The 26,948-nt window shown below is 40.7% G+C and overlaps 1 protein-coding gene across 3 annotated transcripts in view; it reads right to left on the minus strand.

Moving 5' to 3' along the window:
- The window catches only part of LOC146490469 (protein NLRC3-like), a 55,933-nt gene that overhangs the window by 13,364 nt on the left and 15,621 nt on the right, over positions 1-26,948 (minus strand). For 2 of the 3 annotated variants that reach the window (XM_085153184.1, XM_085153185.1), the window contains 3 exons: positions 19,802-19,975; positions 13,770-13,816; positions 11,834-13,622 (listed from right to left, as the gene is read on the minus strand). In XM_085153184.1, the coding sequence (XP_085009310.1) occupies positions 13,087-13,622; positions 13,770-13,816; positions 19,802-19,975 (757 nt within the window). In that variant the 3' untranslated portion in view covers positions 11,834-13,086. Of the gene's footprint in view, positions 1-11,833; positions 13,623-13,769; positions 13,817-19,801; positions 19,976-26,948 lie in introns of those variants that run through there. The other variant, XM_085153186.1, reaches the window with a different exon arrangement.

A 26,948-nucleotide genomic window follows, 5' to 3' on the forward strand; every position in this document is an offset into this window, starting at 1 on the left:
ACCCTTTCCTTTAATTTACTCAATTCTTACCATACAGTCATGTATTGAGTTTTGTCTCTGGTCGCCCGGTGGAGCGCTTGACGCAGTCGTCCCTCGAGCCGCTAATCCGGCTCCGCTGACTGCCCCTGGAATCTAGATTCTCTATTACTGCACGAGACGTTTCTCGTGAGGTTCCTTGCCTTCTACGGACCAAGAACGAACACCGCCACCCCCAGTCTCCTTTGAAGAAGTTAGGATCTTTTAGAAGACGCTAGCGATGTCACTCCGTGATTCTACACGAAGACTCCTTCGGAGCTCTTGCCCTGGAAGGTCGTAACACGTTCACCTTCTTGAGCTCCCCGAAGGCTGCAACACGCTCACCTCTTTGGCCAGACACAAAACTTTCCATGACTGTATACAAGTTAGCTACAACTCACCCATCTGCAGGGTCAAAATGGTCTCGGTGGTGACTGAAACACACGGCTCCGTGACTCCTCCATTTCCTTCGCTTCAACAGCTGATAGGACAAAGGCAGCTTTTTCCTCAGGGGTGATCAGCCCGTCCACCGGAACCGTTGTTCAGTGACCACACGGACCATCCCATCCTCGTCGCCATTTTGTTGTGGAAGTTTTCCATTTAAATCAAGCCTGCAGACGAGCGGTGAGCGGTAGCTAACATTCTTTAATCCAAACACACAAAGAACAGACAACCAAGCTTGATGGAGCCTACATGACCACGGGGCAGGGTCAGCAGAGTCTCTCTGAGCCTAGCATGGCTCTCAGTTAAATACCTTCTTCAGGAACAAAAGGCAGCACACAGCTGTTTCACACCTTAAGGTTCACACTCCCTTGCTACCTCCCAGAGTCCTCGAAGAGACAAAAGACTCTTCCTGTGGAGTTCCTGTTTCCCCCAACATCCTTACTGCACCCCCTCTTAACGTATGAGTGTCAGACATGTTAAAATCCAGTGGCACCAAGGCATCATACAATAATGTGATTAATAAGTGAAAGAAATTCCTATACACGTGGTTAGCCTACTCAACGTAAATTACACACGAACAACATTAAGCTACTCATGCAGAGAAGAACGGCTGCTGCTGCATCATCATCCTCATCATTTCTGCTACACTGGCAGGGCTAGGGGCCAGGACTCTCCTCTTCGGGTTTTTGGGGGATGTTGCTAACTCCGGGTCCGATAACAGGCACCACACCCGCAGTAGATGTGCTCGGTGTGAGGTCTCGCAGCAAGCTATCAAATACGGCGCATTTCTCGGCTTTTAAAAAAACTCTATGCGTCGCCAGGTGTTTCATCAGATTTGAGGTGTTACCTCCTTTGACAGTATCACAGTATCAGCTTAAAGCACTTGTTGCAGCTGCTGAGTTTGCATCTTTTGCTGTGAAGTACAGCCAGACTTTTGACCGCTTCGCCTTGGGCGTTTTTAATCTGTAGCTCTGCTCTAAAAGAACGTACGTACCTGGACCCGCCTACTATCCTCGGAAACGTAAAATGATTGGCTAGAATCTAAAGTGTATCACAGCTCAGGAAAAAAAAAGCACCGAAATGTGCGCTGCTTTTTGGTCTGGTTACTACCGTTTATGTCAGAACCGGCGCCATCATGGCACATCATCATCATCATCATCCCTAGCTGTTAGACACCACTGTACCTCTGCCATTTCAAAAAGAGCAGCTTGGTAACATTTTGGCTCCAAACACTTTGTGTTTAAGTTCCTAATCTTTGTTTTCTTTGTGAAGCCGACAACATCTGGAGCTTTTTGACTCATAGAAACATCATTTTGTTCTTTAGATGACAGCAGATTGGGACTGAATAATCAATCACTATCAAACCAATAAAGACAAAAATGCTGATTTTACAGGAACTTTGTTGGAGAAGCTGTAAAGACATGAAACTGGTGGAGATCCCAAACCAGTTGATAGTGCTGGTTATTCCAAATAAAGCTGTTTTCATTTGAGATGAAATGACTTTCTGTCCTGATATATAATAAAGATGGTAGTTGTTTTTGAGCCCCTGTATTAAAAGTAGATCCAGTTTAAAGTCAGCTTGAGTTTGATGTCTTTATGTCAAAGCTGCTCATGATGTTGAGCTGCTGATGGAATAAAAACAGTGAAAAATCTCCTCAATATAAAAGCATGTAGTCCAGACTTAAATGTAGCCTATTGTTAGCTGAGGTCCACACACAGTGTTTGACAGTGTAAACTGTGTGAAAGGGCTGCTGGTGGAGCTCACTAGGATGAGCATGACAACAATTTGACTTCAATGTGAACGTTTGCCATTAAATAACCTTCTTCATCCAGCTGACAGCAGCTGTTTCCAACAGCTGTTTCCACCCCCAGTGTCTCAGGACTGGACACCTTTAAACATGTTGAGGATCAAACAGCCGTCCAGCTAAACATACATGAAACTATCAAAGCTGACAATCATTCCAATAACATCTAATGGTTCATATATATAGACACAGCACTACAAGGAAATGCTCTCAGCATCTGGCTGTGGTAACAAATGAGTCCCTGTTTGTGTTCAGATTGTGTGCATGTTTTAGACGTGTGTCACATGTAGAAACACAACAATCCCACAATGACACAAAGATTGGTTTGACACAACTGTGCAGCTGTAAGTTGTTTCTAATGATTCATTGAAGCTCTTCTAACATTCTGGAGACGATCAGTACATGAATCTGTTCAACACGACAACAATTTGACTTCAATGTGAACGTTTGCCATTAAATAACCTTCTTCATCCAGCTGACAGCATCCTTCATCCTATGATATTAACAGTTCCTCCTGTTGATGACAAACCTCTGACATGATCTGCTTGAGGAGCTTTTTCATGTGAAGCTCTCTGAGCTCAGGGCTAAGCTGCTGTGTTTCATCTTTAAGAGCTGCTGCCTCCTCGCCGGACTTGTTCTTCTCTTCTTCTACTAATGACACCATTTCTGCTTCATATCTTTCACTGGGCCTAAAACAGATGAAGAGTAGATCTACTGCTGTTCACTGTCTGTGTAAATATGGAGAAATATGAACAGACAAACACAGCACACACTGTAAAAACTGTGATTTGGGTTCATTAGTATCTAATAGGAAAGTAATACTCAGTAAAAATATGTATGTGTTGTTTTAATTAAATCTAAGCAAAATTAAACATTTTTGAGATGTTCAGTTATGTAAATTTACACAATTTTGTTTGGGGTAAATTAAGCAATAGTTTGTTGAGCAGATTTAACAAAAATGTATGAGTACCGTGAAAAATGAAGAAATCTAATAGATTTAACTGATGAAAGCATTTTCATTTCAATCATTCTACACTTCCGCCTGTAGTCCGTTGTGCCACGTGCAGGACACACACGCTTCAGCAGTGGATGATCTCCATTTTGTCCGAGGTAAGATTATCTTCATTTGTACGAATATACGACACGTTTTAAACAGTAACGTGTAGCAGTTTAGAGTAAAAGTTCTAAACAGTCTGATACGTCAAAATTAGATTAATAATGACCGCTGTAATGACAGTATCGTATTTTTACACAAAATGGCACGAAGTGGACTGTTAGCATAAGGTCACTATCCAAGCCTTCACAGCTGTGTTACTTCAGAGCTTTGACTAACCACGTTTACCATATTAAAAAATATATCAATGATGTATTTCGATGGGCTGTAGCCTCCCTCATTTACTTTTAACATTATGAAAAAGTTTTGCACTCAGCAGTGATGTAGTTAAAATCATTTGTGCAGGATTTTGTCAGTCACAGTTTTTCAAAGCTTTTGTCTCCACGCAGTTTTTCAGTTGTGGTAATGAAGCTAAAGTGGCTCAGTCCAGCAAAATAACTGGTTTTCATTTTCATGCTGTCGGAGCCCCGTGACTTTAGTGCAGGCACAGCTCACATAGAGGGATGATGCAAGTTTCCAGTTAAACTTGGTCGTGTATCAGTGAGACCCACGCTCAGTCACGATGTTTGTGTAGAACGATCTTCAAGACAAAGGTACACTCAGGAAGTAATATAGTAATACGTGTTTAATCTGACATAAGTCTTTCATAATTTCTATGTTTAACACCCGATGGTGTTTGGATACAGAGATGACCTCGTGTAGATTAAAAGGACATCTTTTCAAATATGGGAAGATATATACAGTATATAAATACACAAATAGTGTTATTTCATGTCATGATCTGTCACCAGATCGGTACAGAAAATAGAGTCTATCCCCTTTTTAATCTAATAAAGAGTTTCATTGTTTTATATGTGAACCTCACCTTTAAACATTTTAGTATTAATTCAAATTTGTCTTTAACAATTTGTGTGTGTAAAATTGTTACTTTGGAGAGTGCGATTGTTATTAATGTTGTGTTCTTTTCAGTTGTTGGAAGATCCCTCAACTTAAATTCAGCTGATCAGTATGTAGACTATGCATTTTGAATAGGTTGTGATGCATGATTGTATTAAATTAAACTACTAGTTTTGAAATTGAAGCAGCAGAAAATGACTAAGTTGACCCTACTTAATCTAACGTAACTCTGCCCATTTACATTTTATTCTAGGTTGAACGAGATAGAGCTCCATGTAATCACTGATGACCAAATGGAGAAGTTGGTTCTTCCATCAGGATCCCACCAACAGTAGAGGAGCTGCAAAGTGTTGTGAAGGATACCTTTGGGATTTCAAACGACTTCAGTCTTCAGTATTTTAAACCAAAATTTCAGGACTACTGTGAAGGTTGTTGGCATCACCCTGGTCATCCTGCCAGTTTTCGGCAGCCCCTCTGATCAACTGTCAACTGACTATGACTCATCATCCAATCCAGTTGTGTCCAATGCAGACTCTGCTGCAACCACATCTTCTCAGGACACCATTATTCTCAAAAGGCAGAAGTTCACAGAACGTTGTGAGCCGAAGCTGTTCCCCACAGTCTGCATATGAAACTGAAATGTACCTGGAAAGAGCCACCGAGGAGTATAAAAAGAGTGGAAATCTTCTGCCCACCTCCAAAGTAAAGACTGACATTCTCGAGAAGTTGGCTGAAACTGTATTTTCAATTATGGCCTATTCTTCCTATTATTTTGGGGCGAGCACTAGTGAAGAATTTCAGTGCAAACAATCTAAATTAATCAGAAAAATGTTATATTATAAATTTTGTATATGTTTTATATTCCACAATAAAAACAATTACTGTTTGAATGTTGTCTTTGTGAAATTGATTCATTTTAATCAGAAAAGAAGTTAAATTAATTTGATTTTCTCTTACTATTCAGTCATTAATTATGAAGTTTAATTGGAAAATTAGTGAATCATACAGAGAAATGTAGACAGGATGTGCAGCCAGTGTAGTAAATGGTCTCAATATCAGCTCTTTAGAAAATGATCCTGATGAACATGAAACTAACATCCAATGAGAAACACAGCTTCCTTGTTTCATGTCCAATAACAATCAATGAAGAGCTAATAAAGAGTTATTCTATTGTAAAATGCTGAGATGATTATTAGACAGAACCCAGCGGCTCACCAAAAGCCTGCATTGAAAATCTATATGAAAGTAATCTATGCTCATATATGACAAAATCCTTTAACTGTCACTGTGTTTTTCATCTGTGCTCTTGTTGGTTGGACAAGTTTGTAAATGACAAAGAGCTCAGTGGACTTTGCATCCATCAAATCCTGTTAGATGTTTGGATTGTTTTTCCTTAACAGCTTTGTGATGAAGGCTAAAGAACAGAGATATGAACTATTGCCAATATGAATCCTGATGGCATGACGTGGGCATAGACCCACCAAAGCAACACTCAGCTCACCTCATTCCAGGCGCTTGTCTGCTGGAGACCATGAGCCTTGTTAGTCACACATTAGCACCGTGGTAGGAAACAGCCTCCATCATTTCATTAGATCTGAATTTGGACTGTTTCCCTCTGGATGAACCAAGTCTGTCAAATCTATTGATCCAACACAAACTATCAAACACATTGGCTCACAGTCAGATTGGCTTTGTATGGATGGTGTAACAGGGGGCTGGGAAAGGATGCTGAAAGCTGAATATAATACAGAACAATAACAGTATAATCAATTAAACATTGATTATATTGAGATAAGCAGCCGACCCAGTCTAGATAAAGGCGAGCAGCTGGGACCGCTGCTGCACCAAAAACAGGTTTCAGTGTTTCCATGTGTGTGTGTGATGTCTTTACTTATACTGGTCAATAGATTTTAGTCAACACATCATTGAAAGGTGTTACACATGAAATAAAAACATTGTTTCATCTTTATTCCTCTGAAGCAGCTGCATTATAACCAATCTGCTCCTTTGTGGCCATTTAAAACAGCCTTAAATAACTGTTGTTATATTTGTTGCAGTTTCTGCTCGTCTTGGACAGACGACTCTTGAAAAGACATTTTTGAATTTCAACTTTTAACTGGATAAATATCGGATATATAAACGTCTGCAACAAACTGATTCCAGCTTCTACCTCATGATAGGAATGTTTTTGTGGCTCAAGATGACCTGATATCTTTCATGATGGAGACATTTGACATATGTTTCACATATTATAGACCAACAAGTTATTCATAGCAGTTTAAATACGGGGAGTCACTTTTGGGCCCAGCAGATAAAACAGAGCCAATATTTCCTTCTTTGTTTAAGTGACGTGTGTCACAGATGTGACCTAGTAAAGTGTAGCTGAACATTAGTAACGTTATTAACACTCTCAGCTCGTCCTTGTTCCAGACCTGAAGATCCTCTTCTTTCATTCAGCAGCAGCTTCAGGTCTCTGATGGTCCAGGGCTTGTTGTTGGGAAACAGCCCTGCTGGGATGATGGTGTCCTCACAGAAACAGTCAGTGATGCTGTTGATCTCCATCACAGAGCACGTCCCAGTCTGCAGTCTCAGTCCTGCAGGGCCTCGCTGGCTTCCTGACTCCACCCAGTCAACAACAGGAAGTGTTTGAAGTGCAGGAACAAACTGAGGCTGTGGTCAAACAGGAGTTTTTATCTCCTCGCTCTGACTCTCACTGCGGCCCCGCTGCTGTGTCAACATGTGTTTGTGCTAAACAATGATGGAAAGTGTTATAAATGACTTGTTGGCCTCTGATCTGTCACAAACAGCTGAAACGTGTCTCTCATGAGTCACATGAAGGTTTTTGACAGAAAGGACAAAAAGTAGCTGCAGTCAGTTTGTGTCATTTTTATATTTATTCATCTGGGAGAAAAATCTGAGGGACATTAAAATGTGTTTTTCAACAGAGACAAGAACATAAATATAACAGAACAGGTAAATGAAGATATTTCAAGTAAACAGCTGGACTGATCAGGTCCAAACACACAGTGATAAACTTGTCAAACAGCTGTCATATCTTTATATATAAGCTCTTTATAAATCCTGTTCACTGCAGTCTGTTTACTAATAATGTCAAACTGTTAGAAACACAGAAACATCAGAATCGTCTTTGTTCACATAAACCTGTCTGGGATCCTTTGTTGTTCTTTTGATGCAGAGTTACATTATAAATATAAAGAGTTATTTCAGAGTCTCATCAGTTTTCCTACATGTCTTTATTGAACACATCAGCAGGGCTGAAGCTCTCATGTTAAACACACACTGATCTATGGACACGTTCATGTGTTTCTAACAGAAGCAGGCTGTTATCAGCCCTGCACTAACATTATGTCAGACACACTGAATGTAACAGTGACAGTTTACATCATCACACAATCAGCTGTGATTGTTTCACTGTCATCAAACTAGTCAACAGGAAGTAGAATCAATAGAAACCAATCATTTACTGACAGCATGTCTGATGGAAATAAGTGCAGATTATGTATGAAGTATAACTGCACACAGTAAGTGTATTACAATAAGGACTTAACAGCGCCCTCTGCTGGAGTGTTTCAGTACTGCGTTAACTAGAATACACCACCTCCTCCTCCTCCTCACACCACCTGCTACAGCTCTACTCTTCTATGACTACAGTCATCCACAGCACTGATGTGAGGTCACATGGTTCATATGTAAGGAGCACAGAGACGTCCTAGCAGCTGACCTCAGGTCAGTTTAATGACTGTGAGCAGCAGCTGTGTTATTGTCACTGTGACAGGGAGACACTCTCAGACACAGCGCTCATGTCAGCTTGTTCTCATGCAGGAGGATCAGGAGCTCCATGTTTGTCTTTCTGTTTGAATCATGATGTGTTTGTGCCATCAGAGTCTGTCATGAGTACTCAGGGTTTCACAGCAGCTCTTCTGAATGCTGACGAGGACTCCAACCTCATGTTTCACCTCTCTGAGCTTCTGATGTCTGTGAACACTCGTGTTTCTTCTCTGGGCTCATCTGGACAAAAACACCTTTCTGTGTTTGGCTCCAGCCTCATTCTGACTGACAGGAAGTGTGTTATCCATGAGCTGCACTTCTGTGAGAAAGTTTCCTGCTGTGTTTCCTGTCTGTGGACAAACACGAGTGTTTCAGCTGAGGACTTGGTTCCTTCCACCTGTCCATACAGGACATCACGCTGTCTTTTCTCTTTAAATGCAGCTCCAGGTCCTTCCACGTGCTGCTCTGTATTTGTGCAGTTTGTAGTGTGTCCTGGGAAACGTAGCACACATGGTGTTCTTCTGCTGTTTTCTCCTTTCACTGAGTGTGAAACACTGACGCTGTGCTGTTGTTCACAGAGGGGAGCTGATTCTAGCTGCAGCTGGACTCTGTCATCTAACTGAATGTGTTGGTGCTGATCACGGGGCTCTGAGGGGGGAGCAGCAGGAGGACTCTGGATACTGACGTCAGTGTATCTGTGGAAGCTCACACAGCGTGTCTCTGTCATTCAATATTGTGCTATATATTGTATCTATGCAAAGATGAACAGACTGTGTATTCACTGGTCTCTGTGCTGCTGACTGCTTTGCTGCAGCTCTGATGTCATCACTCCCTCCTCCACCCTCAGCAGTCCCAGCATGCTGCTGAGGTGCACCCCACCCTCACTCTACACCTGAGCCATAGACCACACCCTCCACCTCAATATACACCACAGTTTTCTCTGCTATGGAAATGAGATCAGGAGGAAATCATTATTATTATTATTGAATAAATGCTCACATTAATGTGGGCTTATTTGTTTCATATTAGAAACATTAGTTGAGTGTTTTTAGTATAAAATGGTGAAAGTCCCTCTTTTTGCTCCTCCCCTCACCTGTGGATGGACGGTGCTGTTACCGTGGTGACAGCTTGGATGTGTTTCAGTCCTGCCTGGTTATCACTGCAGGAATCTTTACTTTCACATTTATTACAGGTAATAACTCTGATTTTTCTGTGTATTATGAACTAAATGTATCCTGATACACACAGAGATGGATGAGCAGAGGTCACATGATGAAAGAACAAACATGGAGTCTTTGATTTATTTAGATATTTATTGATGAATGCAAACAAACCCTGACACTGAACCATCGTCCAGCTTTCACAGAACAAACCTGATCACATGACCTGCTGACCCAAACAGTGAAAAGCTCCATGGCAACAACAACAAACAGCCTCACATATGTTAACAGAGGCTGTTAGAAGCACAGAGTCTTTACAGTCTTTCTCCTGTTTGTACACAGATCTCTGCACATCTTCATCACAGTTACTCACAGACGTGCAGAGTGTGTGGATATCAAAGCTAAGTTTCCACCATGTTTGTAGTCTGTACTGGGACTCATGGAGCATCTCTCTATGAGCACTCAGTGCTTTAAACAGTGAGTCCCAGTCAGGGCCGTGCAGAGAGGTTTAAAGGGGCGGGTGCTCAAAGTTAAAAAGGGGCACATTGAACCAGGCTGAATAACAACAACACACATTCATCAAGAATCTAATATGGGAAGGGCAGGGCTGTGTTGATCTGAGACTGTAGACATTAAAAAGTCCATAGGAGAGATGGTAGCTGATTAAACAAATGTCATGAGATAATAACAAAATGCAAAGATTGGTGACAGCACTTGGAACCATAAGGCAACAAAAAACTGTGAGAAATAATTTAGGCTCTGCCTGTGAATCACTCTTTGTTTCTCTTCTTCCTTCCATCCCATCATCTCATATTTCACTCTCCACTTGCTGTCTATCTGAGAACAAGGCACAACTTGCTATTGCAATAAACTATAATCTAATTATCCACACCTAACAACTCTTTCACTTAATCTATAATAAAATGATAACAGAAAAATGTTATAGCACTGCCTTTAGTAGCCTCACACAGCTCCTACTGTTTCCTCCTCATGTCCTTACCAGCCAATGTTATATCATGAGTAATTTTTTTTTTTACATCCATCTAAATAAAACAAACACATGCACGCACACACAGTGACATTTTAGACCTTCTTCAGAATACTGTATATACTATGGGCATCACGGTGCTGATCCAGAATCCTTACATTATTATTTATTACTAGAGCTACAATAATAAAGCAATGAGGAGGGGGAAGTAATAAATATGAAATAATGTATTTATGATTATCCCATTTGTTTCACTGTCCACTCTGTGCAGGGGCAAAGCTTATTACATTTTTAAACTGTAGAGATACAATAATTTTACTGCTGTAAAATCCAAATTTTGTCTTATTTAAAATATAAATCTAATATAATCTGCTTCTTAATGTATGTTCTTTAAAATACAGCGTGTGTTTTTTTAAATATTATAATAATGCATAATTATGTGGACATGCACATTAGATCATTTTTTAGTGAAATATAATCCCTCCAGAAAGGCAGGAAAAGCCCGGAAACTTACTTTAAAAATAAATATGTCCTAAAAACTTTAAAACTAAATATGTTCACTAAAACGGTGACAGAGCTACAGACCCATGACAGCCTTACACAGGTAGCCAGCAGCTATGACCAGCACTACTTGTGCAGTTAATAAAAGGACAGGTAATGTTGTCACGCTGTTGCACACACAGCACGCTCATTTGTTTCAACATACCAACGTGTACATAATGAGCTAATACTCCTGTGTGCTATACACTACAGTGTACGCTGTACACCTACTTATTGGTTTTGTCGCATCAGTCTGTGTCTCTGAGTTAACTTGTGTTTCTCCTGCAGCTCCGGACCGCAAAAAATGCGCGTGCTCTTTGTGAGCTCGTTCCCGGCTCGTAACCAGCGCGTTCTGCCGTCAAGGGCGATCATTGGTTAAATGTGATCATGTGACTGATGCAAGACAGATCCTTTTATTTAACAAAACTGTGATTAATAGTTAAATATTATTGTTGAGGGGCACAGACAGGACTCCGCACGCACACACACATTAAATTTTTTTTTTTTTTTTTTTTTAAAGTTGCCTCAACAACAACTGCTGCTGGTGATGTCAGCACATCTGGAACAATACGAGGTATCTGCTACCAGACTGAGCAGGACGTGAGACCTGTGGACTGTTTAAAGCTGTCCCTCCACAGCTCACTCAGACCTGATCCACACCTCAGTGATATTCTCTGACTTCCTCAGTAGAGACAGAAACCATTCAGATCTGGACGATCAGCTGACTGATGATGTCACACAGACTGTGTTTTTCAGGAACAGTGATTCTGATGTGAGCCTGCTAGCTGACAGCAGACCTGATGAAACCACATGGTTCACATCTGTGAGGACAGACTGGACTCTTTGACTGCACCTTGGTTCTCCTCAGAGGTCTGTACAGGAGCATGTCCACCCCCACTGAAGATCTCAGTCACTGTGAAACATAGAAAGCTGCTTGTGTAGCCTCTGCCTCACATGTAGATACAGCTACAGGTTTCTCTGTCAGTCAGACTGAAACAGTGTCCTGATGCTGCATCATTCAGCTCTGTGCCCCAGTCAGCATCACTGTGAGCTACCAGTGTCAGTGTTTCTGCCCTTTTCCTGTAACACTACACTCAGCACAGGCTCAGCTGCTATCCAGTGTTGGACTTTGGCTTCAGCTGCTGTGATAGATCCTCTAACATAGATCAGCTCTGCTACATGTTGTTAGATAAGTGCAGCTGCCTGTCATGTCCTGATGTTTCTCTGGCTCAGCAGCTTCTCCATCAGAGGTTCACATGGAGCTGATCCAGTATCTCCAGTAACTGTGTTCTGTGCCTCACTGGTTCATCCTTCTGTCTGTGTGACGTCAGTCAGATGTTGAAGTTAAACTCTGTAATCTTCACTGTGTCACAGAGTTCAGTGAGTCCCGTTATTCACAGTATCAATCAGATCATCAGAGAACAGCTGATCAGCAATCAGTGGTGCCAACAGCACCTCCTGTGGTGAGAGGATGCAATAATGCAATGTAGCATTTTTACACTCAACACTTCCAGTCATGGAAACTGTCTGTTGGATCTGTTTGACGTTGCTTTCTTGTGTTGCTTTCTTGGTTAGAGTTCCTCACAAATGTCCAGATTATTCTTCTAATGAGGCGATCGACCATGTTTTCAGTTCTTTGGAAGAAAACATCGCCCTTTGCCATCCTTACTTTTCTTTGACTTCTTCAAATGCAGCTGAACTCCAGCTGGTATTTTATTGGAATTTGCAGCTGTTTCTGGTCATCAGTTCATTCCTGCAAACCTCTGAACCTGAACAACAATGATGCTGCATTGCTGGCTGATCCCAAAAGGTTGATTCTGTTCATCTGGACGTTTTCACAAACGTTTGCTCACTGATCAGGTGACTTCTTCAGTCTCAGCTGACTGCAGCTTTACAACCTTACAAACAGCACATTTGCACAATGACTGAAACCAGCAGCAGCAGCACCTGATATATATGATACTAATATAATACATATACATATATAATCCATACTAATGATGAAGGAACTGAGCTCACAGTCCATTGTTCATTCAGTGAACTACTCAGTTTATTTTGGGCCTCAGAAATGCTCACTCTGTTTGTACATCACTGTCAGCAATAGACTCATTCTGCTGTGTGGACAGGAACACATGTGACATCACTTCCTGTTTGTTTGGGACTGAAGAGGAAGAAGTTTACAAGGAATCATTTAGAAGAGTTTCAAACATCAACTGATTGAATCCATGAATCTGAAAACGTGTTTGAGAGTGAAAGAGACAGACATGTACAGACTGAACTATCTGTTCAACAGTCAGAGTGTTTCTGTAACAGGAGACACTCTTTACACCCCACTCAGCACAGGGACACTGAGCAACCAGGATACAAGCACCAAAACCCAGGATAAAGAGTTTGAGTGAATGTGGTGTTGAAGGTGTGGAGGTGGATCAGAGTGTCAGAGGAGACTCTGTAGAAGGACAGAGTGCCAGCAGGACAGTCCACATACACTGCTGCTCTGTTAGAGACAGAGGAGGAGGAGGAGGAGGAGGAGATGGATGTTTCTGTCTCATTGTGCCTGACAGAACAAGGACCATCTTCAGAGCAGCACAGACTCCAGGACTGATCATTCCATCCAAACACACAGTCATCACTGTTTCCTTTCCTTCTGATGCTTCTGTAACTCACTGATATATAAACGTCTCCTCTCCACTCGACCTCCCAGTAACAGCGACCAGTCAGACCATTTCTACACAGCAGCTGATAATCATCAAATCTGTCTGGATGATCAGGATATGACTGAACCTCCTCCACATGTGTCACCTTCCTGTTGTTGTCAGACAGTTGGAGGTTTGTGTTCACTGTGTTTGTGTCGATTGTGAGTTGACAGGAATCTGATGGAGAGAACAAACACAATCCAGCTGCAGTTATTGATCCATCATCTGTTCATTGATTGACACTTTGATGATGACTCCTGACATGATGAAGATGGTTGAATGTGTGCTGCTTTGTTTTCATGAATCCCATTAAAACACACTTACACTTCCTCAGACCTGGTCTCAACCATCGGACTCCAGCAGGCTCCACCCTGAAAGGAGGAGGGGGGTCAGAGCAGCACAGTCAGCATGCACACATGGACATTACATGGCTCTCATACACACACTGTTACACACTGAGCTCAAAGCTCGGCTCCACTGTTTTATTCAAAGAAATCTACATTTATTTATCAGCACATTTAAAAACAGCTTGAGCCAAAGTGCTGCACAGAGTAGAGAGAAAATAGGAAACATACACAGTAATTACTATAAAGACTCGTCAGAATTGAAAGCTACAGAGTACAAATGTGTTTCCAACCGGGTTTTAAAAATGTCGAGCGTTGGTGACGACCTGATGTGAAGGGCGACTGTTCCAGAGTTTGGCTGCAGCGATCGATAAAGCTCACCTCTGTTTTCACGTCTAGTTCTGGTCAGAAGCTACTTATCTGCAGACCTGAGGGCTCGACTTGGATTATTTTGTTAAAGAGAGATAAGATGGAGCCAATCCATTCAGAGATTTAAAGACAAACAACCAGATCTGGAAGTGGATTCTACCACGTACTGGTAACCAGTGGAAAAAGCTGGAAAAAGCTGGTGATGGGTCGTCTAGCACAGACCCACCGCTGGAACCAGACAATTCATGAGGGAGAGAACTGTGACAGCGCCGTTCCTTCACTTGACCTCAGTCGCTCTCGTCTGCTCCCTCGTAACACTGCTCTTTATTGAGGTTACATGAATATGCATAAGTTCATTAACATATGACGTCTTACACAGGTATGAACAAAGAGTACCAGTCTGTGCATAGTGTACGTATGTGTGTGTGTGTGTGTGTGTGTGTGTGTGTGTGTGTGTGTGTGTGTGTGTTCCAGATGTGACCCTGTGACCCCAAAGCTGGTGCTAAGAGTCCAGTGGTCCCCCTAACAAAGGGCTCTTATACTTAACCAGAGGTGGATGCAAAATACCAGGGAGATGAGAGAGCGAACCGGGTTGCCAGTCTTAAAACAGATCTACTGAGGCAGCAAGATTTCTTCAAGAAAGCAACCAAAGAGAATAATGCAGCAGTCGAAGCCACGTGGTTAGTGAGATGATTGCTAAAGCAGGGAAGCCATTCACAGAAGGTGAATTTGTCTAAAAGTGCATATTGCAGGCTGCAAATATAGTCTGTCCGGGAAAGAAAGGTCAGTTTAGCAACATCAGCCTTTCTGCCAACACCGCAGCAGATCGCATTTCTGACCTGTCAAGTGACATTTATGACCAACTGTGTGAGAAAGCAAATGTTTCAGTGTATACTCAGTCGCTCTTGATGAGACCACAGACATCACCGACACTGCCCAGCTCCCAATGTATGTCCGTGGTGTTGATGACAGTTTTGAAGTGATGGAGGAGCTGCTCACAGTAATTCCAATGCATGGCCAGACCACCGCTCAGCAGATATTTACAAGCTGTGTGATGCCATTGAGAATGTGGTTTGCCATGGAAGAGGTTTGTTGGAATAACAACAGATGGAGCGCCATCAATGACAGGGAGGAAAAATGGACTGGTGGCACTTGTTCAAAAAAAACTGGAAGAGGAAGGCGTGGAGGAGGCCATTGCTCTGCACTGCATTATCCATCAGCAGGTCCTTTGCAGCAAATGCCTGAAGTTTGACAATGTGATGTCTATTGTTGTGAAATGCATCAACCAAATCAGATCCAGGGGCTTAAAGCACGAAGGTTCTGTGCTTTTTTAGAGGAAATGGAGTCAGAATATGGGGATGTGCTCGACTTCACTGAGGTACGTTGGCTCAGCAGGGGAAATGTATTAAAGAGACTTTTTGAGTTGAGAGCAGAAGTGAAGCCTTCATGGAGAAGGATGGAGTTAGTGTTCCTGTGCTAACTGATCCCAAATGGCTCATGGACTTAGCTTTTCTTGTTGATATAACACATGAGCTTAATGTACTGAACAAGACGTTACAAGGCCAGGGGCAACTTGTCAGTGCTGCCTATGACAACGTGAGAGCATTCTCCACAAAACTTGCGCTCTGGAAAGCTCAGCTCTCTCAGACAAACCTTTGCCATTTCCCAGCATGCAAGGCACTCGTGGATGCAGGCACACCATTCAGTGCTGACAAGTATGTTGATGTCATTTTGAGGCTACAGGAGGAATTTGATCACAGATTTGCTGACTTCAAGACACACAGAGCCACCTTTCAAATTTTTGCGGACCCCTTCTCCTTTGATGTGCAAGTTTCCCCTTCTGTGCTTCAAATGGAGCTCATTGAGCTGCAGTGCAACTCTGAACTCAAAGCAAAGTTCAGGGAGGTGAGTGGAAAAGCAGACAAGCTTGGACAATTTTTGAGAGAATTGAGCCCTAGTTTCCCTCGGCTTTCCCGAATGTTCAAGCGGACCATGTGCCTTTTTGGTAGCACATACTTGTGCGAAAAGCTCTTCTCCACTTTGAACTTCAATAAGTCCAAGTACAGGTCCAGACTTACGGATGATCATCTTCAAGACATACTGAGGGTCGCAACTGCTTCCTCCCTCAGGCCGAATCTGGCTCGGCTATGCGAGAGGAAACGCTGCCAGGTCTCCAGCAGCAAGGAGTAGGCAAGAGAAGCCATGTTCAGAAGAACAGTTCATTTTCTACAGTGTTCCATTCATGTTCAGAAGAAGGTTATAGAACTGTTAATACAGACATTTCAATCTAACTACAGCAGAGTATAGAAGACTGAAAAAAACACACAAGTTCACTGACTAAAAATATCTTATTATTATTTTATTTATGTATTACAGATGATTTATTTTCTTATTAATTCTTAATTTGTTAATTTATTTTTCATATTTTGTGTTTAAAAAAATAAAAATAAAGAGATTTGAGAAGATTGGAATTTTTTAACCATGCCTTTCTTGTGGAAAACCTAATGCGGCCCAAGCCTCACCCAGACTCTGCCTGCAGCGGCCCCCAGCTAAATGAGTTTGAGACCCCTGTCCTACACCATAAATCAGTAAGAGAGGGTACGACCTCTCTCATGGCCCCAAGTGGTGTGTGCATGCCAGAGCACTCTGGAAGGCACACAGAGTCTTTACAGACTACTAAGGATCAAACCTCTATCATCATGCAATCGATTATAAAACTCTAAGCATATATGAGTAAATATTTCTAAACATAAATGACAATCAACAATATAAACCTTACAGCTGGTTTTAATAACAGAATTTATTTGTTTCTCAAATGAGAAAGAGCTATCGAGCTACATTCCTAAATCTTTAGTTCTTAACTTTTCCAGTGGGCCAAGGTCGACATTATCTGCTAATGCTAAATAGGATGCCGTTATTAACTAATGCTAATTTGATGTGAATTAGCATTATGCACTAATGCTAACACTTACTTTTTAACAATGTCATTAGCTAACGCTAACACAATTTTCCTTAACTTTATAACAATGTGAACGGCTAATGCTAACACTCTTTTCCCTAGCATTACAACATCTGAGCTGCTAATGCTAAGTAGGCCGCCATTAGCACCTACGTCTAATTTAAGGCAAATACGCATTAGAACCTAATGCTCATATCGTTTTCCTTTGCTTTATAACAATGTGAGCAGCTACTGCTAAATAGCATTAGCTAATAACAGCAGTCTAATTTAAATCAAGTTAGCCTCATTTGCATTATAACGATGTGAGGAGTTAATGCTAAGTATGCTGCCATTAGCAGCTAATTCTAATTAGGGGTGAATAATTATTACCAGCTAACCACCAGTTTTCTCTTCCCTTTTAACAATGTTAGTAGCTAGTGCTAGGTAGGCTGATGCTATCAGCTAATGCTAAAGCTAATTTGATGTGAACTAGCATTACATTAGTGAGGAGTTAATGCTAAGTAGATTGCCATTAGCAGGTAATGCTAATTTTAGGTGAATAGGAATTGGCAGCTAATGCTAATACTATATTTTCTAATTTGACGTGAATTAGCATTCATCTGTTAATGCTAACTCTTTTCCCTCTGCATTATAACAATGTGAGCAGCTAATGCTAAGAAGGCTGCTGTTATAAGCTAATGCTAATTTGATGCGAGTTTAGCATTATCGGGTAATGCTAACACTTTTCCCTTCCCTTTTAACAATGTTTGTAGCTAGTGCTAGGTAGGCTGATGCTAGCAGCTAATGCTAATTTGATGTAAATTAGCATTATATTAGTGAGCAGTTAATACTAAGTAGACTGCCATTAGTGGCTAATGCTAATTTTAGATGAAAAGGAATTGGCAGCTAATGCTAATACTATATTTTCTTGCTTCATAACAATGTGACCAGCTAATAGGTTGCCGTTATTAGCTAATACTAATTTGAGGTGAATTAGCATTATCCGCTTATGCTACCAATGTTTTTTCTTACTTTTTAACAATACGAGTAGCTAATGTGAACACTTTTTTATTCAATTTGAACTTTTCCTCTGCGATGTGAAGAGTTAATGCTAAATAGGACGCCATTAGTGGCTAATTCTAATTTTAGATGAAAAAGCATTAAAAGCTAATGCTAATACCATATTTTCTTGCTTTATATCAATATCAGTAGCTAATGCTAGATATGTAGCCATCATTAGCTAATGCTAATTTAGCAACTAATGCTAACAATGTTTTTGCCAACTCTTTTCCCTTGCATTATAACAATATGACCTGCTAATGCTAGGAAGGCTGCCATTATTAGGTAATGCTAATTATTATGTGTGTCAGCATTATCCGCTGCTGCTAGCAATGTTTTATCTTACCTTTTAACAATATCAGCAGCTATAGCTAACATTACTTTCATTTCACTTAAGCCTATTTAGCATTAATTAACTTTATTTAGCATTAAGAAGTTTATGCTAAATAGGCTACCATTAGTGGCTAATGCTAATTTTAGGTGACTAAGCATTAGCAACTAATGCTTATACCATATTCTCTTGATTTCTAACAATATGAGCAGCTAATGCTAAGTAGGTTGCCGTTATTAGCTAATGCTAATTTATCTGCTAATGCTAACTATGTTTTCTCTTACTTATTAAAAATGATAGTAGCTAATACTAATACTCTTTTCCGTTGGGTAACAACGAAGTGAGGAATTAATGCTAAGTAGGCAGCTTTTAGCGGCTTATTATAATTAGGGGTGAATAATTATTAGCAGCTAATGCTAATACCGTTTTCTCTTTTCTTATAACAATATGAGCAGCTAATGCTAATTTGATGTAAATTAGCATTATATTAGTGAGGAGTTAATGCTAATTAGGCTGCCATGAGTGACTCTTTTCCCTTGCATTATAACGATGTGAAGGGTTTATGCTAAGTAGGCTCCCATTAGCAGCTAAAGCTAATTTGAGGTGAATAAGCATTAGTAGCTAACGCTAATACCCTTTTCTCTTGTGTTATAATGATGTGAGACGTTAATATTGTTCTCAAACAACAGAATGAGAATGAAATATTGATTCTAACAGGGCCCATAAACAGCATTATCTGAGCAGCATTAGCTTATCAGAGTTTCCATCATGGTCACACAAATCCTTTCCAGAGCAAAGTGGCCTACTTAGCAATAGCTGCTCAAGTTGTAGAAAGCAAAGGGAAAACAGTATTAGCATTAGCTAAATGTGCACTTGAGAACAGATTTATTGTGAATTCAGCCGTGAATGTAGAGTTTGTCATTATTTAACCTTCCATTTCCAAATGTTAGCTGCTCCTGTCTTCCTCTTTATCACACACACAGACTGAAATGATTCACAGCCTTGTTTCATCCTTCTGTCACTATCACTGTGGACATACAGCATGGGAAACATACACATGGCTGACACTTTATTAGGTACACTGGCATCTATCTCAGGTACACCTGTGACCTAAATGTTCCTGCAAACAGACTCATTGGAGACCCCCTACATAAATATCCATGTACTATCCAGTTAGATTAGTGTGTCTGTCCCTGAAAATATTCCTGCATGTGTGATTGTTCATGTCTCATCTGCAGCAAACAAACAGGAAGTGAGTGAAGGACACAGGAAATGTTTCCAGCTCTTCCTCCTCTATCAGACATTCTCTCCATACCTGAGAGTGTCCAGTCTCCAGCCTGGATCCTTCAGTCCAGCCGACAGCAGCTTCATTCCTGAGTCACCTGGATGATTGTAGCTCAGGTCCAGCTCTCTCAGATGGGAGGGGTTGGAGGTCAGAGCGGAGGCCAGGGAAGTACAGCCTTCCTCTGTGATCAGACAGCCTGACAGACTGCAGACACACAAAACAACAATCCGTCTGTTATCCATCTCTATGGCAGCATAACTAAGGGATGGTTCAGGGTCACCTGATCCAGCTCGAACTATAAGCTTTATCAAAAAGGAAAGTTTGCAGCTGATCTTCAAAGTAGAGAGGGTGTCTGTCATCACAATTTTACCTAAAGAAGGTAAGAACAAAGAGTATTGCAATAACTATAGACCCATTTCCCTTCTTAATAACGATTACAAACTGTACGCCTCGATTATTAGCAAAAGACTTCAAAACTTTGTACCAGATTTGATAGAAGTGGACCAAACCGGATTCATTAAGGGACGTCAGGCACAGGATAATATAAGGAGAATCCTTCACATTATCGACAATGCAGAAAAGACCAATATCAGTACTGTGTTAATAAGTTTAGATCAAGAAAAGGCATTTGATAGTGTTAGTTGGCTCTTCCTATTTGAAGTATTGAAAAAAATTTGGGTTTAAGGACAGTTCAATACAATGTATAAGGACAATTTATAATCAACCTACAGCCAGAATCAAGGTGAATGGTAGCCTGACGGACAGAATTTGGCTACATAGAGGTACAAAACAGGGCTTTGTCTTGTCACCAATTCTTTTTGCTTTATATGCTGAGCCACTAGCGCAATCAGTGCGGCAGCATCCAAATCTGGAGGGGGTAACTCTTGACGGACAAAAACATCTTATTGGATTATTTGCTGACGATGTCATTGCTTTCTTACGAGATCCTGACAAGTGCTTTCCAACTTTGATGCAACTATTCCATACCTTCGAACACTTGTCGGGCTACAAAATTAATGTACCCAAAACACAAATTTTATCATTCAGGTATACACCTTCTCAAAAGATTAGAGATGAATATAAATTAAATTGGCACTTGAATACCATGAAATATTTGGGCGTAACCTTGACAAAATCATTATCTGCTATGTTGGACACAAACTACAATCAGGTGGAGGGTAACATAAAAAAAGACCTAGAACGGTGGTCAACAACACCTACAAACTTTTAATCTAGAATTCAAATAATAAAGATGAACGTTCTCCCAAGATTGCTATACATGTTTCAATCACTCCCACTTCCTATACCTCAAAGAAAATTTAAAGTATGGGACAAGATGATCTCAAGGTTTATATGTGATGGGAAGAAGCCCAGAAGAAGGCTAACAACATTGCAACTCCCGAAGTGTAAGGGAGGGATGGCTTTGCCTAACCTAAGGGAATACTTTTATGCAGCCCAACTTAGACCTCTTGTTGGTTGGTGTAGACCAGAATATGAGGCACGGTGGAAGGAAGTTGAAATTGAAATGAAAGGAAATTGAGAAAGAAATTGAGGGAAACAAAATTCAAGTGTATCTCTGACAAACAATTAATGACCTCTTACAAAAGTAGAATGAATCAAATTGTGAAATTTACATTAGACATATGGCACACAGTAATAGAAAAACATCAGTTAAAAGAACAATTATTTTTGCTGAGATGGTTTAGACATGATAAAAAAATTTAAGCCGGGACAATTGGACCAAACATTCAAACGGTGGGAGTTAAAAGGGATTACAGCAGTTTGTACTCTAATGAAAAATGGAAGACTAATGAGTTTCCAACAATTAAAAATAAATACAAAAAGGAAAATAGAGATTTTTTTAGATATCTGGAACTTAGGGATTATTGCGTAAAGCAAATAAAGTCTGACTGGCTTGAAAAATCATTGGGTATTGTTGGAATAGTAAAAAATTGCTATGAACATAAACAATTTAAAGCCATTTCCACTTTCTATAGATCATTAGAAGAAGATAGACAGGACACAACCTTTTACCTTAAAAAGAAATGGGAAGCTGAACTGGCCATAACTATAACAGAGAAGGAATGGGTCAGTATGTGTGAAATACAACACAGCACAACGAATTCGCCGTTGTGGAGGGAATTTTGCTGGAAAAATTTGACACGTTTTTTTCATTACACCCAAAATTAAAAGCAAACAGACCTCAAGTCCACAGAAATGTTGGAGACTGTGGAGAAACAGAAGCAGATCATTCACATGTATTCTGGAAGTGCATAAAAATTAAAAAGAAGACCTTAAAATGACCATGGATAATATTCTGGGTTATGCACTTCCAAACACCTGCCAAGTGATGTATCTAGGAAACATAAAAGAACAGATAATAAAGGAGGACTTATATCTAGTTAAAATAATTCTAGCCGCAACCAAAAAAGCAATCACAAAGAAGTGGTTACACCCAGACCCTCCCACTCAGCGAGATTGGATTAGTATTGTAGATCTCAGAGATGGAAAAAATAACATTCAATATTAGACTGATGGGATGTAAATACGATAGACAATGGAGGAAGTGGAAAGCATTCCGAGTAAAGTAGAGAGGGTGTCTGTCTCCTGAACTCAAACTGGGAGCTGCTTCCACACCCAGTCCAACATAGCCAGGCTTTCTTTGCTGCTTTGACAAAACCTCAAATCCACCAGAGATGATGAGCATCATCACAGTGATGATCATTTCTCTGTAACCCAGGCTTTCTGCTTCAGGATCTGTGCACGCTCACAGAAACAAGGAGACCTTTAAACATCATTTCACTAAATGGATGGACTGAGCTCAGCCTACAGATGAACTGGTGCCAGAGATCATAAAGAACATCAAACAGTCAAATTCAACACTTTTAATGGAAATATGAGATTAATGCTGCAGACAATCATGAACCTGCTGAATTCATGAACATCAAGAATGCAGCGAGTGGTAAAATAAAGATTTGACCTCAGTGTGCTCAGTGTTCCTGTCTATTCCTAACATATTCCTAACATGATAGCTGCACTTTAGAGCTCTAAAACTGGAACTGACACGACAAAAAATACTGAGAACACAGACTAGCAGCCACTGCATGGCCTCGAGTACCTATGTGGTGCGTTCAAAGAGCATCAGCACAGACATGGTGGGTTCAATAATATAGGACATAACAATTTCTACGGTGAAAATATTATCAATGAATGAGCCATAACATTTTAGCCATGTAAACATGTTATCAGTGGGCTTTCCAACAATTTACATTGATCATTAAAAGATAAAATACGTGGTCGAGGTCACTACGAGCCATGTGAGGGTCAAACATGGCAGATAACCTTCCAGCAGCATCGTGGTTTATAATCCGCCTTTGGGTCATCAGTTTAGGAGATGAAGGATCCAAGTAAAATAACAAGTTAAACTAGAAAGCGAAAATTTCAGAAGAAATTTTAAGTGTGCCTATGCCGCTGCAAATCAGTGTCGTTTGCCATTCATCATTCAGATCTGCAGACGCTGTGCACAGAGGTTCATGAGCAGAAGTCCCATTGTACCACGGCAGACCCGACAATGTTTGCATGAACACGCTTTGTAGCATTACTTTATGGACCACTTTTCACCAGTGTTGGGTAAGTTACTTTAAAATAGTAACTTAGTTACATTACTAGTTACTTCTATCAAAAGTAACTCAGTTACTTCAAGTTACTCGTTACTTTCAAAGTAACTAGTTACTAGGGAAAGTAACTTTTGGTTTTACTCAGAATTCTCTTGTTAATGTGTTGCTTCCATAACTTTGCCAGTCTTCTAGCTTGCTTACTTGCCACAAGTGCACTGTGGCCACCTACCAATAGAAAAGGAAAAGATAATGTGCATATTTCCACGAGAGAAATCCCACGCCTGGACCGTCATTGACCGCTGCCATGATTCTAGCCCAGCGTCATGTGCGCCTTTTACATCCAACACAAAAACTGCAGTCGTGGTGCTTTGATTGTACTCAGAACTCGGAAATTCTGCCTTCTGAATAGGAAGATGTAGGTAACACCAGACTGCAGATGAGCTGCATACAGGGCTGGACTGGGACAAAAAATCGGCCCGGGCGTTTTGACTAGAGACCGGCCCACCATTATAGGAAAAATCATAAAGCCTTTGAATGAAAACGAACGCTGTTGTGACAGTGATGTTCACTGTTTTGATGGTATATATGCATCAATCTATCAATCGTTTGTTGTAAGATTCAGATAATTATTTTTTAAAAGCGAGACATTTTAAATGAGAATAAGAAAGAAAAGTATTTCTTTGTGCCCACCTCTCCCTGTTAATGCCCTACCTGCCCCCCCTGGCAAAACTTTGCTAGATCCACACCTGCACAGTTACCAGCTGTCAGCTACCTAAAAAAGGATCCTGGGGTTATCTGTCTCTCAGAAACAGTTCATAACTTCAACTCATCCATGTCACCTAAAAGGTAAACCTGTTTCTCCATCACCTGTTCAGCTCTGATGATTCAGTAAGGACATCTCCTGTTTCATCTTCATGTTTCCCTCTCACCAGATAACCAAACATCATGACCAGCAGCTTTTTTGCAGCTGTGGCTCCAGCAAACATCAGCTGATACTAGAAATTAATATATAAATAAATTCTAACAACTGCTGATCAAGCTTAAACGTGCCGCTGTTGTTTAACGCGACATCGGCTGGTTTCCTCTTTCTGGCGCAAAGTGGGCGATAAACAAACAAGAGAGCCGATCAGCTGATAATTGATCAGTTTAATGATTGAAGTAGAAAGGGGAGAGGGAGGGGGAGAATGAGAGAAGAAGAGGGCAGCTGTGCAGCAAAGACACAGAATAACTCCAGCTTTGTGTCTTTTCATTGTAGCTTGAATTACGGGACAAACTGTTCCTTTTCACCTCAATAAGAAAACGCGTAATATTTTCTCTGAATACCAGACGGGACGGTTGGCAACTCTAATAACTTATGACAAAATAAAGTTCAACATCATTAACTTCATAGCAACCCACCCAGCTGTATAAGAAACTCCGTCATGCTAGCTAGTACGCAGTGGGAAAAAGTCAGAATAACGAAAATAAACTCCACCTAAACTTGGTTTATATCTGACCCAGATAGACTGCAGGTCATAACTTCTTACCTGAAGTTCAGTTCACACTTGGACCGGCGGCCGCCTCGGGTCTCTTTTCCTTCTGCGTCCCCTTTCCCTCATCCACCTGCTGCCTCCACCACTTGCTAATGTTACAGAATCTGTGGAAGCTCCGCGATAGCCACCACACGAAGTAACGAGTAACGACCCTATCTAAATCCCAGTAACGACTAACGCGTTCCTGATTTTGGCATAATAACTGGTTACCGTGCTCGTTACCACAATAATAACGTAGTTACTGTAATGCGTTACTTAATAACGCGTTACTTAATAACGCGTTACTTAATAACGCGTTACTTAATAACGCGTTAGTCCCAACACTGCTTTTCACACATGGTTGCTGTACCCACACAGCCGGCTGTAGCTTTTCATCTCACAGCCCGACACATACAATGAAAAACAGTCAGTGGGCCTTGATCAGTAGTTGTTGATCAATGGTCATGAGAATTTGCATAATTATGTTTAAGGAACTGACCTCATGGACCTGAGACCTCCCTGAAATCTGACCAGCCACTTTAACCAGGTTGTTAAGTCTGGTCTTATTATTCAGGGACATATTACCGTACCAAGCAATGATACAGAAAGTTAAAACAGATTCAATAAAACTTTTATAAAAAAGAGTCATCATTTCAGATGAAACATTGAAACCTCTCAACCTCATTAAAAAGTCGTTGTACAACCTTTTTCACTGTAGCAGCAAGATGTGACTCAAAGGACAGAGTCTTATCAAGAACAACCCCCAAATACTTATAACTGTCCACCAGTTCAATGGCAGCACATTTACCACTGTTAGTGCAGGATGGGGGGATGTCTTCCTGAAGTCAGTTACCATGTCCTTGGTTTCCAGTGTGTTGATCTTTAAGAAGGACTGATCACACCACGAAACAAACTCATCCACAACAGGCCCATGGGAATCCTCTTCACCATGAAGGAGGCTTACAATGACTGTGTCATCTGCATATTTAATGAAATGCCTGTTGGCCTGCGTACTGCGACAGTCATTAGTGTACAAAATATACAGTAGAGGAGAGAGACAACAACCTTGTGGTGAGCCAGTAGAAGAGTTCAGCTGCTTGGAAAAACAACCGTTTACTCTCACACACTGAGATCTGTCAGTTAAAAAGTCTAAAATCCAACCAACACGATTAAGATCAAGTTTAAACTGGTTAAGAAGCTTATCAACTAAAAGATGTGGCTGGATAGAATTAACAGCTGAAGAAAAATCAATAAATAAGAGCCGAGCATGAGCTTTGGCGCCATCAAGATGGCGATAAAGGAAGTTCAACAGAGTGACCACTGCATCATCAACACCTCTACGAGGCCTGTATGCAAATTGTAGTGGGTCTATACACTTCTCTACTTGCTGCAGGATCTCCTTCCTCACAAGTTTTTCAAAGGACTTCATCACTAAGGATTTTAAAGCGACAGGCCAAAAATCATTTAATGATGTAGGTTTTGTGGTCTTAGCAACTGGAGAAATAATTGATTTTTTCCTCTGGAACCTTCTGTTGCTGAAGAGATAAAAGAAAGATGTAATAAAAAACACTGCATAATTGCTCAGCACATGTTCTAAGCACCTGGCCACAAATATTATCAGGATCTGGACTTTTTTAGTCTTACTCATTTTAAAAAGATTTCCCACCCTTCTTTCAACAAAGAACAAAGCTGGGGGGCTCTGGTGCTCTCTATTAAGGAATCAAGCGTATTCCTTGAATTATTATTATCATTAAATCTCAAATAAAATCTATTCAGCTCATTGGCTAACTGAGAGTCTGAACTAAAACCAGGGAGACTTATCTTATTACAGTCACTGTAACAGTGACCAGTCATGTGTTTCATGCCTGCCCAGGCAACCCTTAAGTTATTGCTACCCATCTCCGCCTCTACCTTATCCTTGTATTTTATTTTGGCTTTTTTAATTTCTGATCTGATCTCCTTCCTAATTTCTCTGACTTTCAAGATATTCCCTTCAATTAAAGCTTTTTTTCCTTTCATGAATCAGCCTCATAAGAGCTTTTGAAGACC

The sequence above is a fragment of the Neolamprologus multifasciatus genome, unplaced genomic scaffold (genome assembly GCF_963576455.1).
Source record: "Neolamprologus multifasciatus unplaced genomic scaffold, fNeoMul1.2 chr03_unloc_2, whole genome shotgun sequence".
In the NCBI taxonomy this organism is placed as follows: domain Eukaryota; kingdom Metazoa; phylum Chordata; class Actinopteri; order Cichliformes; family Cichlidae; genus Neolamprologus; species Neolamprologus multifasciatus.